We start from the raw sequence: 17,670 nt of genomic DNA, 5'->3' as shown, positions 1-17,670 counted from the left end.
CGGTTGTTTGACTGATAAATGTGATAAAAAAGAAGTGTTTCTCTTTTTATTATTTTTTTGAACAAAATTAATTACCAATCAACAGACAGAGCTGCTGGAGGTCAAAGGTCATAATGGAGATCCCCTGTAGTAAACACACATTAGGCCTAGTTTGCAGTTGACTAGGCCTATAGAGAATTTCCTAAAGTTGAAAGGTAATAAGGAAAAAGTAAGCTTTACACCGAGCAAATTTGGTGATAATCAGCTGAATGATATTTGTCTGATGTACTGACAAATCTAGATAGACTAATTCTTCCGGTTTAAAGCACAGGCGTCTGCATTTGGTTTTGGAAAAATACAATGTCCTAACCCTACTATGTTCATATAAGTAGGGGTAGGCAAGGACGTATATGAGAAGGATAAGTCACACTGGGTTTTGGGGAAGTCCGAGGCAGGCGCTTTTGTGTTTGTGCACTGACCGTGACGTTGGGCGACGACTGATTTTCCTTTGATATCCGCCGGCGCAGCCTTTGATGTAGCTTGCGGGTGCGAGGGTTACCGTCTTACTTTCTGAAGCGGTGCTGTCATTTCATGAGCTGTAAATTTTTTTAACGAAAATTTAAGACATATCCCCTAAATATTCCGTCTTTAAAGCAAGTTATAAACGTCTTGAAATTTAATAAACTCTACAATGGTGTTTCGTTTGACTCAATAAGACAAGTATTTGTTGAGAAAAACGGTTTTTATTCCCGGTTCATAGGCGTCTCGCGTGGTGTTTAGTAATGTAAAGAGACAGACACGAATCCTTCTCACTTATAAATCCTTGGGGTAGGTTATTATATTTTTTATCAAACCAGAAGCAGGCGCCTGTGTTTAAAGCTTCCAACTTTACATCGGTACCTAAAACTGTAGATAGCAGCCTAGAGATTTTTTAAAGAAACGTTGTAATTTATATAATTAGATTAAAGAAAGAATTTCTTCAGCAACAGAATTATAGATGCATTGAATCATTTACTGCAGCATATTATAGATGTAGATACAGTATACAGCTTTGAAGTGATGCTAGATAAACACTGGAAAAGTTGTTATTTTAAGGTTCATGTAAAGGCTTTAACCAGTGATATTTTGCAAGCCTAAAACTCATTACTGTGCTGCAATTGAGCAGAACTAATTTCATTAATTGTTGGTATATACCCTGGCTAACTGTCAGTCTTACTGTTGATATGTAATTTGTGAAGCTGTTTGCAGGTACTCCAACATTTTGTTTGGCAAAATCGGACCAGCAAATAGCGCAGGAGCCTACTGTAGTAAATGCAAATGGCTGCTTTAAATGGCGGATCACAAATATAGCATATAAGAAGACATTTTAATTGATACTTGGTTTGGTTTGTTTATTTTTTACGTCCTATTAACAGCCAGGGTCATGTAAAGACGTGCCAGGTTTGTTGGTGGAGGAAAGCCGGAGTACCCGGAGAAAAACCACCGACCAGCGGTCAGTACCTGGCAACTGCCCCACATGGGATTCGAACCCGCATCCCAGAGGTGGAGGGCTTGTGGTAATATGTCGGGACATCTTAACAACTCGGCCACCGCGGCCCCTAAATTTTAATTGATACAAGTGCTCTTATATTCACTATAAGGTACTCTGAACATGACAAGAAGACTATTTACGAAAAAAATAGTTAAAGGTGATAAAAACAGAAGGGACATGGAAAATGAGATAATACGCTAGTAACATTTGTATGTCCTATCTAAACATATACCAGTTTGATATTTGCTTTTATTTTGTCTCTAAATAGTAAAATTAATGAAAGCAATCTTCACATCTTTTCGAAGACAGATTTTTTTCTATGACTTACCTCCCTTGAGTTCCGATGAGTTGTGACGTCATTTGAGACAATCAACTACCGGAAGCCGGTGTGCCGATCGCGGAACTGTCAACATGCATGTGTATTTTAGCAATAGGTCTTAGAACTTACGGAAATACACACGGAGAAAAATATGTTATATTTCGACTTATTGGGTAGCATGATTTATCCCCTACATAATGACACATTATTGACGTCATAACCTATAATATGACGTCACTATATGTAAATGATGATGTCATTAATGTCAAGTACATATACATGTATCATGTGGAGTATCATGTGAGGGGTTAAGTATAAGGTCATTTTTCACGAATGAATAAGTATTACTTTCCTATTCAGTCCACCCTGGAGTAGCCTAATACGACTGTGCATGTATGTAATTTATAGTTTACACATAAAATTAACCGGGGAGTTTTGATATACATACTGGTAATTTTATGTGCGAAATAAGATCGTAGTGAAAATGGACAATTATTGCGGCCCTCCTCTTTAGACTTACGTTTTGATGAAAAAAATCATCCGTTACAAGCAAATGGTGACATAGAAAAATACACGCAGATTATTTATCTGTTGTGTCTTTTTGCCTCCCATTTTCGTCGACTGAAATGTTCTGCGCATTTAAAAGAAAAAAGGGTCCTCCTAAACAGTTTTCATACTTCACTTTAGGGATTCTACTGCATGTATTTAAAAAATCTGAGCAAGACAATTAATTCATTATTAAATTTCTTTGTACTTTGAGTTAAACAACAATGTGCCGATGGCGTTAAGCCGGTATGTTCAGATCAAGCAGGGTTGCATAATGATATGATGACATTAAAAATATTATCATTATTTAAATGCAGGTAATTTAAAATCAAAAATTACAATGTTGAAAACGCTTTAAAATTTTCAAAATACATCGTAAAACTCATCATAGCCATTGTAAATAGTAATATTTTTTCCTTCTCGGGGGAGACCTTCGGACCCCCAAACACCAAAATATCGCGCCTTCGCCGCTCGCAAAATCATTAAAATACATCGTGAAACTCATATCTCAGCCATTCTAAATCTTGATATGTTTTCCTGGGGGTCTCCCCCGAACCCTCAAAACACCACAATGCTCGCCAATTTGGCCAATTTGCATACTCATTAATTTCCTGTTATATTCTACATAGTACATTTGCGTATATGTAGAATACAAATTTTACCGTTTTTTTTTAACTAGACGGCTAAATTGTCTCATAGTGTTCAATAGGCTATCTAGTGTGTCCATATTGACATAAACTAACTAATTCTCAAATCACTGTGGACTGTTCGTATACTTTTAAAATTTGCTTAAGGTCGACAGGTTTGTTATTTCCAAAACTGCACTCGCTTAGATAATATATAATGAAGTGGTCTTGTGAATGATTTGCGTTTTATAAGAAATATGTTGTTTCATGGCCCTGTGTTGTATTAAACATGCATATCTTGTCCACGAGTACATGTCATGCATATTTGGTCATTGTATCTAGTACCTGTGTTTTGTCCCGTCTTTTTTATCGGTCGTGCGTGTAGTGTTACTATTGTACATGTTATTCTATTTTCGTACACGGAAAGCCCCGAAATTTTGTCGAATAAATCCGTAAAACTCATTACAGAACTTTAAAAAATAAATAAGCCTAACCCTTTCTGTGCGGTGTTCTGAAGGATTAAGTTCCAAATAGGAAATAGATGTGTGTAGTACATATATAAGGCGGGATAGGGGCACGTATGTCGCGGTATGATAGGATTTTAGAAAGGGTATGAAAGGTGGCGGGGTCTACTTTATATGCATTATATGTATGTACATGTAGCATGTAGTGTCATTGATGTTTTGGTCCATTTTCTTGCAAACTTACATTTCTTATTGTTAATATAAACTTTAAAGTCTATGTTTAGAGTTTTAATTTACAGACAAAAGTCAAGCGTAACCTCCTCGAACCTGAGTTGACACACCCGTAGCCTACACAATGTCAAATGACTTTTGACCTAAAGAATACAACAATTTTATAGCCCAGAATATGACGATTAGAATGAGTAAACTATTGTTTTTATTTTATCAGGGTATGTTATAGATTGTATATTATATATACGGATACATGTCCACTTATCAATATAGCAATTACACGTAGCGCGACTGTTTTAAATATCTATAATCGCCAATACCGCAACACTGCCCCATTGAATTTCCACGAATCTACGGCCACCTAGTGATATCAGGGGCGATAAGCGATGCGATCGTTCTAGACAAGGGTCGTTGTGGACTTCGTTTCAAGCACATTTTATGGAAATGACGTCAAATACAACCTGTATTTTTTGTTGGAAATCATAAAGTGCATCACAATAAACAAATATCAACACAAAAATAGCATATTTAAAATCTGTTTTTATCACCTTTAAAATGTGGACTTTGAGGCTCTTTCCGGAAATTTGTATTTTTCGCCCCAAACAGATCGGTTGAACTATTTTTTTCGTGAAGAGTCTTCTTGTCATGTTCAGAGTACCTTATGGTGTCTATAAGACCATTTGTATCAATTGAGATGGCTTCTTATATGCGATATTTGTGATCTGCTATTTATAGCAGTCATTTGCATTTACTACAGTAGGCTCCTGCGCTATTCGCTGGTCCGATTTTGCCAAACAAAATGTTGGAGTACCTGGCATATTCACAACTGAACACGATATGGCATGATTATTTGGTTCCATCAATGCAATTCACACGAGTTCTATGTCTTCTCCAGAAATATACATTTTTCTCATATTTTACTGAATTTTACGAACAGCTTCACAAATTACATATCAACAGTAAGACTGACAGTTAGCCAGGGTACATACCAACAATTAATGAAATTAGTTCTGTTCAATTGCAGCACAGTAATGAGTTTTAGGCTTGCAAAATATCACTTTTTAGCCCACCATCATCAGATGGTGGGCTATTCAAATCGCCTTTCGTCCGTGGTCCGTCGTCCGTCCGTCCGTCCTTCCGTCCGTCCGTCCTTCCTTCCGTCCGTCCGTCCGTCCGTCCGTTAACAATTCTTGTTACCGCTATTTCTCAGAAAGTACTGAAGGGATCTTTCTCAAATTTTACATGTAGGTTCCCCTAGGGCCCTAATTGTGCATATTGCATTTTGGGACCAATCGGTCAACAAGATGGCCGACTGGCGGCCATCTTGGATTTTGATAGATAAAGTTTGTTACCGCTATTTCTCAGAAAGTACTAAAGGGATCTTTCTCAAATTTCACATGTAGGTTCCCCTAGGGCCCTAGTTGTGCATATTGCATTTTGGGACCAATCGGTCAACAAGATGGCCGACTGGCGGCCATCTTGGATTTTGATAGTTAAAGTTTGTTACCGCTATTTCTCAGAAAGTTTTGAGGGATCTTTCTCAAATTTCATATGTTGGTTCTCCTTGGGCCCTAGTTGTGCATATTGCATTTTGGGACCAATCGGTCAACAAGATGGCCGACTGGCGGCCATCTTGGATTTTGATAGTTAAAGTTTGTTACCGCTATTTCTCAGAAAGTGCTGAAGGGATCTTTCTCAAATTTCATATGTTGGTTCTCCTTGGGCCCTAGTTGTGCATATTGCATTTTGGGACCAATCGGTCAACAAGATGGCCGACTGGCGACCATCTTGGATTTTGATAGTTAAAGTTTGTTACCGCTATTTCTCAGAAAGTTTTGAAGGGATCTTTCTCAAATTTCATATGTTGGTTCTCCTTGGGCCCTAGTTGTGCATATTGCATTTTGGGACCAATCGGTCAACAAGATGGCCGACTGGCGGCCATCTTGGATTTTGATAGTTTAAGTTTGTTACCGCTATTTCTCAGAAAGTTTTGAAGGGATCTTTCTCAAATTTCATATGTTGGTTCTCCTAGGGCCCTAGTTGTGCATATTGCATTTTGGGACCAATCGGTCAACAAGATGGCCGACTGGCGGCCATCTTGGATTTTGATAGTTAAAGTTTGTTACCGCTATTTCCCAGAAAGTACTGAAAGGATCTTTCTCAAATTTCATATATAGGTTCCCCTAGGGCCCTAGTTGTGCATATTGCATTTTGGGACCAATCAGTCAACAAGATGGCCGACCAACCGACGGCCATCTTGGATTTTGATAGTTAAAGTTTGTTACCGCTATTTCTCAGAAAGTACTGAAGGGATCTCTCTCAAATTTCATATGCATGTTCCCCTTGAACCGTAGCTGTGCATATTGCATTTTGGGAGTGATCGGTCAACAAGATAGCCGACCGGCGGCCATCTTGGATTTTGATAGTTAAAGTTTGTTACCGCTATTTCTCAGAAAGTACTGAAGGGATCTCTCTCAAATTTCATATGTAGATTCCCCTACGACCCTAGTTGTGCATATTGCATTTTGGGACAAATCGGTCAGCAAGATGATCGACAGGTAGCCATCTTGAATTTTGATAATTGAAGTTTGTTACTGCTACATATCTCAGAAAGTACTGAAAGGATCTTTCTCAAGGTTCATATATAGTATGTAGTAAAAGTTTGAAAAGCAGGGAAAAGATCCCTCTTTCTGTTGTCAGACATAGATCATTCTTTGGTGGGCGCCAAGATCCCTCTGGGATCTCTTGTTAAAGCCTTTACATGAACCTTAAGACTAACATTTTTTTTCCAGAAAACATAGCAATTTCCTAATATTGTTATCAATATCAAAGTAGTTAATTAATTAAAGTCATTATTTCAAGTATACTGAATAGATCCTGGTGTACCTAAAGATTTTCATACAGGCATATAGGGCCTTGTCAATCCTGGTCTAAAAACAATATAAAATCACCAGGTCTGTCATAATCTCATTAATATTCAAAAATAAACAAAGCAACCTAGTACTAGTACTAGTCTACAGTATAATATGTATTGCTAAAAGTAATATTATTAATTTCATTTCAGGTAAAATGGTAAACTGTCCACTTATATTAATGATGTCAGATGGAACCATTAACCCAAGTGAATCACAACTATAACTCAATATCTAGAAGAAGCCTGGAATGTCACTCTGAAATAGTGTTGGAGTCATTCTAAGAGATTATGTTTGGGATGATTATTTCAGAGACTTTGTCACTTAAGGGAGACAGAAATGAACTGAATCATGTTAAAGGGAGATAACTCCACTATGTATAAGGGAGATAACTCCCCCATGTCTATAAGAGATAACTCACCTAGAGTGTGTATTCTGGTTCTGTCTGGTTTACCTGGATGTGGAAAGTCCTCATTGGCAAGATTACTGAAAGCTAGCAGTGTCCCAGACACAAGTCACCCTTGTCCGAACACTCATCAAGAGGACACTCCATCACCATGGCAACCACATACCAATCTCCATCCATCCACACAGCCACCAGAGCGTGAAGTGACACATGACCAGCAGTCGACAAGGATTTTTCACGTTTCTTACGATGAGTTGATACCAGAAGACTTGGAGGTACAGATGATTCAAAGTGATGTAGGTATAATCCAGTGGTATGCTGTAACAAACTTTTATTCGCGTCCGGTTTACTTTCGCGATTGACAGACTCCAATTCGCGAAATTAATCCCCACATATTATTGTCAATGTCTGCAGACATAGTATGATCCAACCTGTAGGCTACAACATTACACACAACAGGTCCATGTGTAATACAAAACCAAAGAAAACGCATACTGCATGATCATTGCCAATATTTTCTGATTCTATTGTTCATTTGTGTTTGAGTTATATTCAGTCGTACGTGCTTGTGTAGGCATTAACACTTACTACGAATGATATTGCCAGAACATGTACATACAAACACATACATACTGTTGATAAATGGCTATCGTTTGTTTTACAAAAGCAGATATGAAACTTCTTTTATTAACACTTTCAGGAAAAGTGCTGAGGTAACAGGTTTTTGGAGTAGTATAAAATGACTATACAGTCTGTTCCATGAAAATTAATCTCTGCAACTTGTTAGCTCGCCTATTCGAAGAATAGGGGGAGCTAATGTTGTCACCCCGGCGTCAGCGTTGGCGTCCCATTTCACGTTAAAGTTTTTGAGCAAGTTTCTGTTTTGTCAATTGTTTAAGCTTAAGTCATCATAAATGTTTATGATTTTATTTTCCTAATGTGTATGGATGCTGAACGTGATGATACAACCAATTTGGGGCTATTTAGGTTTTTTTTGAGTCTGTTAATTTGTCATATTTCCATGTTAAAGTTTTTGAGCAAGTTTCTATTTTGTCTATTGTTTAAGCTTAAGTCATCATAAATGTTTATGATTTTATTTTCCGAATGTGTATGGATGCTGAACGTGATAATACAACCAATTTGGGGCCCTTTAGTTTTTTTTTAATCTGCTAATTTGTCATATTTCCATGTTTAAATAGTAAATACTTGAACATCAACTTCTTCTGAATAGGCGAGCTTTGCTGTTCTCAAACAGCTCTTGTTTTGAAACGGAATTCGCGAAATGTAATAGCCGCGCATATAAGTTTGTTTACAGAATTTGGGGTGTGACTATATACAGCAGGATTAAACTGATCACACTATATATATCACTCTATAATACCTACTAGTGATATTGGGAGTCTAATAAGCATAATTAATTTTGCTATATTTACAGTTTAGTAATTCATTTTATATCTACACACAGACTGTGATTCTTAAGCATCCATTGGGAAATTTAGCTAAAATATGTCCATTTTTAATTGGGCCCTAAACTGGCTCCCACAGAAAAGGCCCTGAATAGATCTAGTTTTGCCTTGTCGCTGGCATAGAACCCAGAGATATTGCCAATATATTCTCAATATTGTCATGGATGTGAGGACTTGGTTAGGAAACTCGCTCTACATGTCTTGATTCTTTACAACACAAAAACACTTCTGGTCAGTTCCAAGTCTAGGGTTATTCTTTTTGTTAAACATGTTGAGCAAGGGGAGTAATCGTACAATTATAGTAAAATTATCTCCCCTTTGGCCACCTAATGTAAAGCCATCACACCCATACAACTATACACACACAATATATGGATTAATGAAGTGTACAAAATATATATTTAGGTGAATAGGTCACTGATGGGTTCAGTTAGTACTTTAGTTGGTATGACCACTCATTGATACAACGCAGAAAATACAAATGTTTGTGGGGAATAAAAATCATAAAGACTTACAAAAACAATGCAACTCGATCTCTCTGTCTTGATGCAAAAACAATGCAACTTTCTCTGTCTCGATGCAAAATCAATGCAACTCTCTCTCTCTCTACATTCGCCAAACAGAACATTTGTCTAATTATATATCAATAACACATCTGTGTAATACAATTTGAACCATAACATAATTTCATCCCAAACATTTGGTTAGGAACATTAATTTTCTCTACTCTAAAATGTCGAAGACAGTCTGTATGTATGCAAGTAAGATATCATGTAAAGAAAGTGATTCAATTGAATATATCTTTGTTATTTTCAAAATAAATAGCAATGTATTAAGTTTGGTTTCTTTGATTTTACAGGTTGACTCAGAATGGAAAAGTTTGAGAGAAAAGATCGTAAACTGTGTTGAATGTCTAGTGGAATGTTTACTATCATCAAACCGACTGAGAGACCAGGAGAAGCCTGTCGATGACGAAGCATTGTGGAGCAGATTTTCTCAAGTTGTTCAAACTCAGGATTGTAGCGATTTCAGGGGAGAGAACTCCAGGCCATGTGTTTTAGTTATTGATGACAACATGTATTACAGAAGTATGAGGCACAAATATTTCCAGCTCGCTCGAAAGTGTATGTATTTCTAACGTTTAAGGATTCTACCTTACGTTGTATCCATATATGTTCCATGACTCCAACCTCTCTGTTCTCTGGTTTAAATGGAACAACACTACATCAATGCGACATGTAAATACAGTTTTATCACTGTTTTAGATGAGCAGGGGTTTTGCCAAATACACCTCCAGTGCAACAAAGAACTGGCCATGACGAGAAATAGTACCAGGACAGAAAGGAGAGTTCCCAATGATGTCATTATCACTATGGCAACTAAAATGGAAATGCCCAATCCACAGGAATGTCCATGGGAACAACATTCAGTTATATTAGATACTTCTACAATTAATCAAAGGTACATAATATGTGAATTTGTATAGCTTAAAACTCACTCCATTCCCAATGATAGATGGCCATGGCCTAATTTTGTTCTCAATTACTACATCATATTTCCACATGATTGATTCTAGTAAGCACAGATTCAAAGGGAGATAATCTATTTGTTCTTCTGTATAGTCAAGGGACAATCCATTTACTTCTTCTTTATAGTAAAGGGAGATAATTAACTTCTTCTGAATGGGACTATTTTCAGAATTTGTGTACACGTGTATATGACTATAAAAATTCAACATTTCAATAATTAGGATGTAATTAGGTTTTCTGTCGAGGAAAATGTTTGAATTTCTTACATATATTTGTAAACCTATTTAAAGACTTCTGATTGTCCTATAGTCAAGGGAGATAACAACCTTCCATATAAACTGCTGTTCACCACATTATATATCAAAATAGCCATAGTTTCGTATTTTTGTATGTTTTGTTTTTTAGGAGAGACTTTAATAAAATGCTGAATATGAAGACACTGGATTTACACAGTATCACATGACATTAGGTGTATACCTTGATGTGTTGGCAAAGTCGTTTTTGAATCTGTTAAGCCCAGTAAAATCCCCAGGGAAAACATTACAAATGCCTGTCACTTTGTTCAATATACTAAAAATTTTTAAGACCCAAAATCAAACAAATTTGCGTTTTCTATAAATTATTATTTTAAGCACATTGTACTTGATGTGTGTATTATTTATTTTCTTACAGTCTGTTGCATGTCTTCCATCAACTGGTGCAATCAGCCATGTTGGATCCCCCAAGGTTAGTTTTGGAAGATGTCGAGGGTAAGGAAGAGAGTCGGCATATCTGCTCAGCCAATCAACTTCATCAAGCTGATCAAATTCTCCGCAGACTTGTCAGCTCTCGCATCAAATGCACAGGTAGGATTTCCCATTAGGGGGAATACTTGTATGAAGATTAGAATGCTTTATATCAAGGAAGTGCATGAAATATTGGTTATACATATTACATTGGAACTTCCCTGAACTGACCATAGTCGGTGTATAGAATTTCAGTCGGATTAGAGAGGGTTTGGTTTTGAGAAGTGAACCTAATCTCGACCATTATGATCTGTATAAAGTTGACCAGTGTCATTTGGGATTTGTATACCCGTATACAAATCAGATGCATAGTATACATTTTTGTATGTATCTTGGTACAAAAACAGGCCATGATATGTTTTCTACATTATATTGTATGACATACTTTCTACCACAATATTCAGTGTTATTCAACTCTCAGGTCATTGAATAAACACTGCAACTGTTGATTAACAATTTGTTTATACCACATGTGGTATAAACTCTGTATGCATTCTGATTGTCTGACATGGTGAACTTTGACCGAACTACTTCTTTCCCAGTGTCACGTCATCATTGTCAACGTCATCAATAATCAAATGACATCATTCTATGTTGTGATGGACGCTTGACGTGCAAAACTGCTGTTGGAAAGTGTATGCACCTTGGTCATTGTGTCAAAATACATGACGTTTTCATACATGTAAAATTGACCTTTTGTACTAGTAATACATCTTGCCGGACAAGAAATTTACTGATGAGTTTCATAGTTTTAACGTGTATGAAACGAACTTGATCTTGACGGTAATAACTTGATGATTATCTGGCGGGAAATAGACGATGCCGTGTCGTGCGAATGCTTTTACATGTATACATGTAGTCCGACATTGAGTTTTATTTTCTGGAAGCAATTTTGAAGATTTGAACTCAATAAGACGTTAAATGAGTATTATTTGACCCTAATGATGTTCCCAATTAGAAGACTTTGATATCGACAGATTCTTTATCAAACGATGACTTTTGAATATTAATTAGAGTCTTTTTGCTGATGAAAATATTACTACACCTTATTTGCATATTTCGGTAAAGACACGTTACCGTATTTCTATCGGCTAAAACCGAATATTATTGTGGTAGAAACAGGTCACACTACTCGTGGTTGTTGAATATTGAATTTATTCCACACTCTTAAGTTATTTTTTAAAAGTTACGAAAGACACTCGCTAAAGCTTGTGTCTTTTGTAACTTTTAAAAAATAACTCACTCGTGTGGAATAAATTCAATATTCAACAACCACTCATTATGTAACCTCTATATAACTGATCTATTTTCTTATCTATTTGAATGTTTTCACAAAAGAGTAAAAACATTGTTTAAAATGAATAAAAAAACAACCTTCACTTTATTACCATATATAAACGTACCATATTTGACCCAATAAGCGCCCCCATCACTATAAGCGCCCCTCCTCTTTTTTTAGGCTTCAATTTCACTTACTTTGAATTAAATGCAGACTGAAAATATGGAAATTTGCTTGGTTTTCTTACTGATATCTTTTGCAAATTGATTTATGGCTTACTTTGGAGAACAATTTAATGAAAGGCTAGTCCAAATTTGTTTCTATTAAGCGCATCCTGTATTCCTTAAAAATCTTAAGCACCCTGGATGCTTATTGGGTCAAATACGGTAATTAGTTGCATGTCTCCACTAGTTGACTTACATTTGCCTACCGTTGGTCCTTCAACTTTGGGTTGACCTTGCAATTACTGAATGTTTATAGTTACTATAACTACACAACGAGATGGTCATTTTAAATCAAAGTACTGGAAGTACTGAAACACAAAGGCTACCCGATATACTTGGTTCAAATAGCAATACCATTATATCAAATAGGAATTCATTCCAAACATCACATCTGCATTTAGTTTCAAAAAGCAACCAGTATTGAGAAGGATCAGTTTTGGATTTCACAGGGTACATAAATTGTTACAGGGTACAGATAAGGCATGATTAAGATTGTCAACTTGTGAAAATGATTCTGTGAAGCAAAAATCATTAAATTTAATTTATATAAATCATATGTACTCTCATAGCCATCAGTGTTTTTTCTAAGGTGATCTTTTGGGTTACATGGCGCCATTTTGGATTTTTATAATTGGAGTTTGTTTATACCGAAATTTCACAGAAAGGAATTGAATGGATCTTTGAATTCTCAAATTTCATATGTAGTTTGTAGTTTAAAGTTTAAAAAGCAGATATCCCCGTGGGATCTCTTGATTAATTTTCTAGAATTAATTGATGGGGACTTTGAAGTAAGGCAATACTGTAATATATTTTAAACTGGCAGTTAACATGTGGTAATAATATTTGAAGTGTAGATGTATTGAAGTTTTCCATTAGATTATGTTTTCTTTCAGGAACTGATGTTTCCCAACAAGAAAGAAGTCGGTTTGCAAAATTCTGTAGCACATTAAAATCACAAATATTAAGAGAACTTAGAACAGGCTCCATCCTTGTACCAACAGATATTTCGACCGTGGATGCTTCAAAGATGGAGGACTGTCGATTTTATAAATATATTGAAGCAACTTTTATTGCTAGGATCAATGGATATTGATGTCTGTGTTTATTATAGCTTTAATAAGTAAACTGGAAATATGTGATATTGATGGCTGAGTTTATCACAGTTTTAATTATGTACACTGGAAATATGTGATATTTATTATATTAAGTTATGTTAATAAAAAAACAAGGGACCAAGATACCTAAACGATCACCTGAGTATTGACTGTTATGTATCTGGACTTCAGGAAGGACCAATGTGTACACAAGTATCATTCTTCACTTTATTTTCACTTTAAACTACAGGTGGTACCCCTCATTAGATGTTTTACTGAAGAAGCCCATTTATATATATCATAATTCACAGTATCCAACACGGTGAAAGTTTTCATAATTTATTTTTAAGTTATAAGTTTTAGTGAAAGTAAACAATAAAAATTATCAATCAAAAAGTGATTAGAATACTGTAAACTGTAAAAAGCTTTGCGAGGGGTGAATTTACGCTAATTACGTGAAGGCTGCTTGGTCGCGAAAATTCTCACGTGTAATATTTTGTACATGTATGAACTTTGTGTCTAAAAGTGTATCTATCGCAAAAATAACAACACCGCAAAAGTTTTTGCGCGCAAATCGGGAAATTAAACACTCGTGAAAAATCAGTATTGTATTGAAAAAAAAATTGCAATGATAATGGTCAATATATCTGATATAGTGTTTTCTCTACTGAATATTATCTTTATAAATATAAAGATCCAGGTGAGTGTGGAGCTCCCACCCTTGAGTGAGTATTCTACTTATTCAAAATGGCGTCTAAGATGGCCATGTCTTTAACATTCACACAAAAAATAAAAATACAAACTGTTTATATTTGTGTTGTATTATATAAAGTGTCCATTACCACTCTTATAATTTTCAAATGTCAAGATGGCATACAAATAAATAAATATACAAAAAAATAGCTTGTCATATTCGTCAAAGATGGCCGCTAAATAATAAAAAAATCATAGTTCATTTAAAAAGTCAACCACAAAACTACACTGCCCTCCAAAAGTTCGGTTACAAATTGCTGGCAGTTTATCATGAGACAACTATTGAAAAAAATGAGATAGAGAAGATAAAGAGGTTGATAAATAATGTATTCTGATGCCTCTATTAAAAAGGGTTTTCACTACTTTATGTATATTTGTAAAACTGCACGTAAAACAGAACTTTTGGAGGGCAGTGTATTTATCTCATTTTAAGTTTTTTTTGAGATTCAACTGTTAATTTCAAAAAATCTTAGACGCTACATATGTATATGTACATCAGTACGAAAAACTACTATGGTGGACAAAACAGTACAAAGCTTTCATAATTACTGAATTCAAAATGGTAGACTAAAATGGTTGCCAAACTTTGATAAACCACCTTTTATAACCTGGACGCCTAATAGCGATGTTTGCCCTTACAAAATTTGTATTTATGTAAAGGTCAGGTTAACTTCACAGGTGGTCGTGAGTTCACCTGACCTTTGAGTCATGAAGTTGTAATAAGTTCTTACCATTCAAACCTTTAAAATAACTGTTAACACTGACGTTTAATGGATTCAACGCTAACGCTTTCATTATTCAATATATCAAAAAGGCGGACAAATATGCTGTCAATAGCTAAGGATATATATAACATGTTTATTCGTCTTCAAAAATATATATTTGTCATGTCAAACTCCCAGAACCTAGTTATGAATACTCGATGATGAACTAAGATTTCTGGCTTACATCCTGGAGGTGGAAAGATGGGAAAATGGGACAAAGTACCCTGTAAAACAGCCTTCCACCATTTGCATGGGTTAGTGAAAGAGGAGGAAATGATTCGTGAGGGAAGAACAGATGAAAAGCAAACGCCACTACGTATACCACGTGACGACGAATATTGCAAAGAAACCAATGGAAGGAAAATATCAAGTATGACGCGCTGATGACGAAGTGCGGTACATAATGCATGGTTCTTCATTGTTGAGGTGGGCTGCAGAGTTATACCCTCAAACGACTTGGATGCAGCAGGCACTCGGTATGATAGGAATAAAAAGAAATGAAGTAATACCAAGAAGCGAAGCCATCAGACGTTTTGCAGAATCTGCAGAACCCGAGGAGACGAACCATTGTTGTGACCTTCGTAGACGAGTGTTGGTTGGACACCATTGCTTAGTCAACAGTCGCTCCATGCTGTGGTTTAAGGTCGAAACAGTGACATACTTCAAATTACGGTTGTTTCTGTATATACATTATTTAATCATAATCACATAGTAATTATGTGGGACAGAGGTATATTATCAGATACTGTTATAGGTACAAGTATTTAACACATTATTTAATCATAATTATAGTAATTATGTGGGACAGAGGTATATTATCAGATACTGTTATAGGTACAAGTATTTAACACATTATTTAATCATAATTATAGTAATTATGTGGGACAGAGGTATATTATCAGATACTGTTATAGGTACAAGTGTTTAACACATTATTTAATCATAATCACATAGTAATTATGTGGGAGAGAGGTATATTATCAGATACTGTTATAGGTACAAGTGTTTAACACATTATTTAATCATAATTATAGTAATTATGTGGGACAGAGGTATATTATCAGATACTGTTATAGGTACAAGTGTTTAACACATTATTTAATCATATTATAGTAATTATGTGGGACAGAGGTATATTATCAGATACTGTTATAGGTACAAGTGTTTAACACATTATTTAATCATAATTATAGTTATTATGTGGGACAGAGGTATATTATCAGATACTGTTATAGGTACAAGTATTTAACACATTATTTAATCATAATTATAGTAATTATGTGGGACAGAGGTATATTATCAGATACTGTTATAGGTACAAGTGTTTAACACATTATTTAAGCTAAATGAGACTTATGTAAATAAACTTAAACATTATCATCATTGTCGTCAAATCCAGAGTTGGCCTTAATTGTAACTGTAGAACTGATTATTTGAAATCCACTTGCGGCACTGAATGCCTTTTGGCCAGAACGCAGCCTCATTTGTCTTAGAATGCAGACACAGTAAATGTTCGTTTGTCTTTGAGGTGACGAACAAATGTAACGCTCACATTACGAGACTCGAGGTATGGCTAATATCATCTACGGAACATCTTTCCGACGACATACCGCTAAGGAAAAAAACCCAAGTATTTTTATTCCGAAACACTGCCGCGAACCCACTCGAATCGACACTGCTGACCTTGTCGGAACTGTGCTTTATAGAAATCATTTTGAATCGAAACTGCTGTCAATGATGATTTCACAGGATGAAGGTTTGCACAATTAATATAATGTCAGAACGCGGAGGAGCTGATTCCACCATGACCCGATGGAGTTCCACCAACGGGAATATCCTTCAAGGATTCGACACTGTGATGAGCGATAGGAGAGACATCACTACATGGTACAGAAATAGTACAAGAGGGCACCGGCGGAACATTGACGAATGAATCCTGTGTATTAAAAAAGCATACTTTCATGTCATTTAACAGAGCTGAATTCATGTGTGAATGCTTCCACAACTATGTCAGTAGTTCCTTAGCTGAACAGCTTTAACATCGGTCATTAACATCGTATATATGTGACGAAACGCAGTCAACTACCGAATAAGTGTTATTCTTTACAAGCCGATATTGTTTTCCAACACTGCGGCGCTATATACTCATTGGTGGCCTTGATATCACAGTGGATGGCCAAAGTACAAAAGGTATGTTCTTCCGAAACCATTGTCTTCTAATAACTTGGGATATGCTGAACACAGCAGATTTGTGACTTAAAAGGCGAAGACACTAAGCTTATCCAGATGAGGATATACTAAAGTGATCTATGCCAAAAACATTGGCAATGGCATCACATACCTTGCGAAGATCAGATTTAATGCTGGATAAAACTAAATCTGGGCCAAATCTTGCTAAAACCGAATAAATTCTTCTTATTTTCTACACTCATGCAGCGATGTATTAATTTATCAATTCATCCTTTAACGAATCGATGTCACTACGATTTACCGAGGAAAATCATAAATAATGATAATTGCTTAAGTTAATAGATAACTAATAAGCTAGTTACGTATGCTGTTATCTCTAACACGCAATACCAAAAATATTTATCTACATGGGGATTGGTCTAAGCGATGCCGGAAACACGAGTCCAATCATCGTTGCGGCTTCAGTTGTACTAGAGTGATGTAAGCGATTGCCATCTCCCAAGGACAGAATGACAAAGTTGTCATTTGGGCAAATGCAATCACCGGCATCATGCAGTAATTTCGTGGGGATA

The 17,670-nt window shown here is 35.9% G+C and overlaps 1 protein-coding gene across 2 annotated transcripts; it reads left to right on the top strand.

The window, feature by feature from the left end:
- The first annotated feature begins 93 nt into the window (after positions 1–93).
- Positions 94–13,547, top strand: LOC138335580 (L-seryl-tRNA(Sec) kinase-like). 2 transcript variants are annotated; one of them, XM_069284740.1, is made up of 6 exons: positions 94–194; positions 6,761–7,310; positions 9,340–9,604; positions 9,746–9,941; positions 10,682–10,854; positions 13,191–13,547. In XM_069284740.1, the coding sequence occupies exons 2-6, from the start codon at positions 6,960–6,962 to the stop codon at positions 13,388–13,390; spliced, it is 1,185 nt and encodes a 394-aa protein (XP_069140841.1). In that variant the 5' UTR covers positions 94–194; positions 6,761–6,959; the 3' UTR covers positions 13,391–13,547. The 2 variants fall into 2 exon arrangements, with proteins under 2 accessions (XP_069140841.1, XP_069140842.1); XM_069284741.1 differs by having other exon boundaries at positions 114–208.
- The last annotated feature ends 4,123 nt before the right edge of the window (positions 13,548–17,670 follow it).

Source organism: Argopecten irradians, chromosome 11 (assembly GCF_041381155.1).
Source record: "Argopecten irradians isolate NY chromosome 11, Ai_NY, whole genome shotgun sequence".
Taxonomy (NCBI): domain Eukaryota; kingdom Metazoa; phylum Mollusca; class Bivalvia; order Pectinida; family Pectinidae; genus Argopecten; species Argopecten irradians.
The sequence above is the reverse complement of the archived record's forward strand: the minus strand, read 5'-3'. Positions and strand labels throughout refer to the sequence as shown.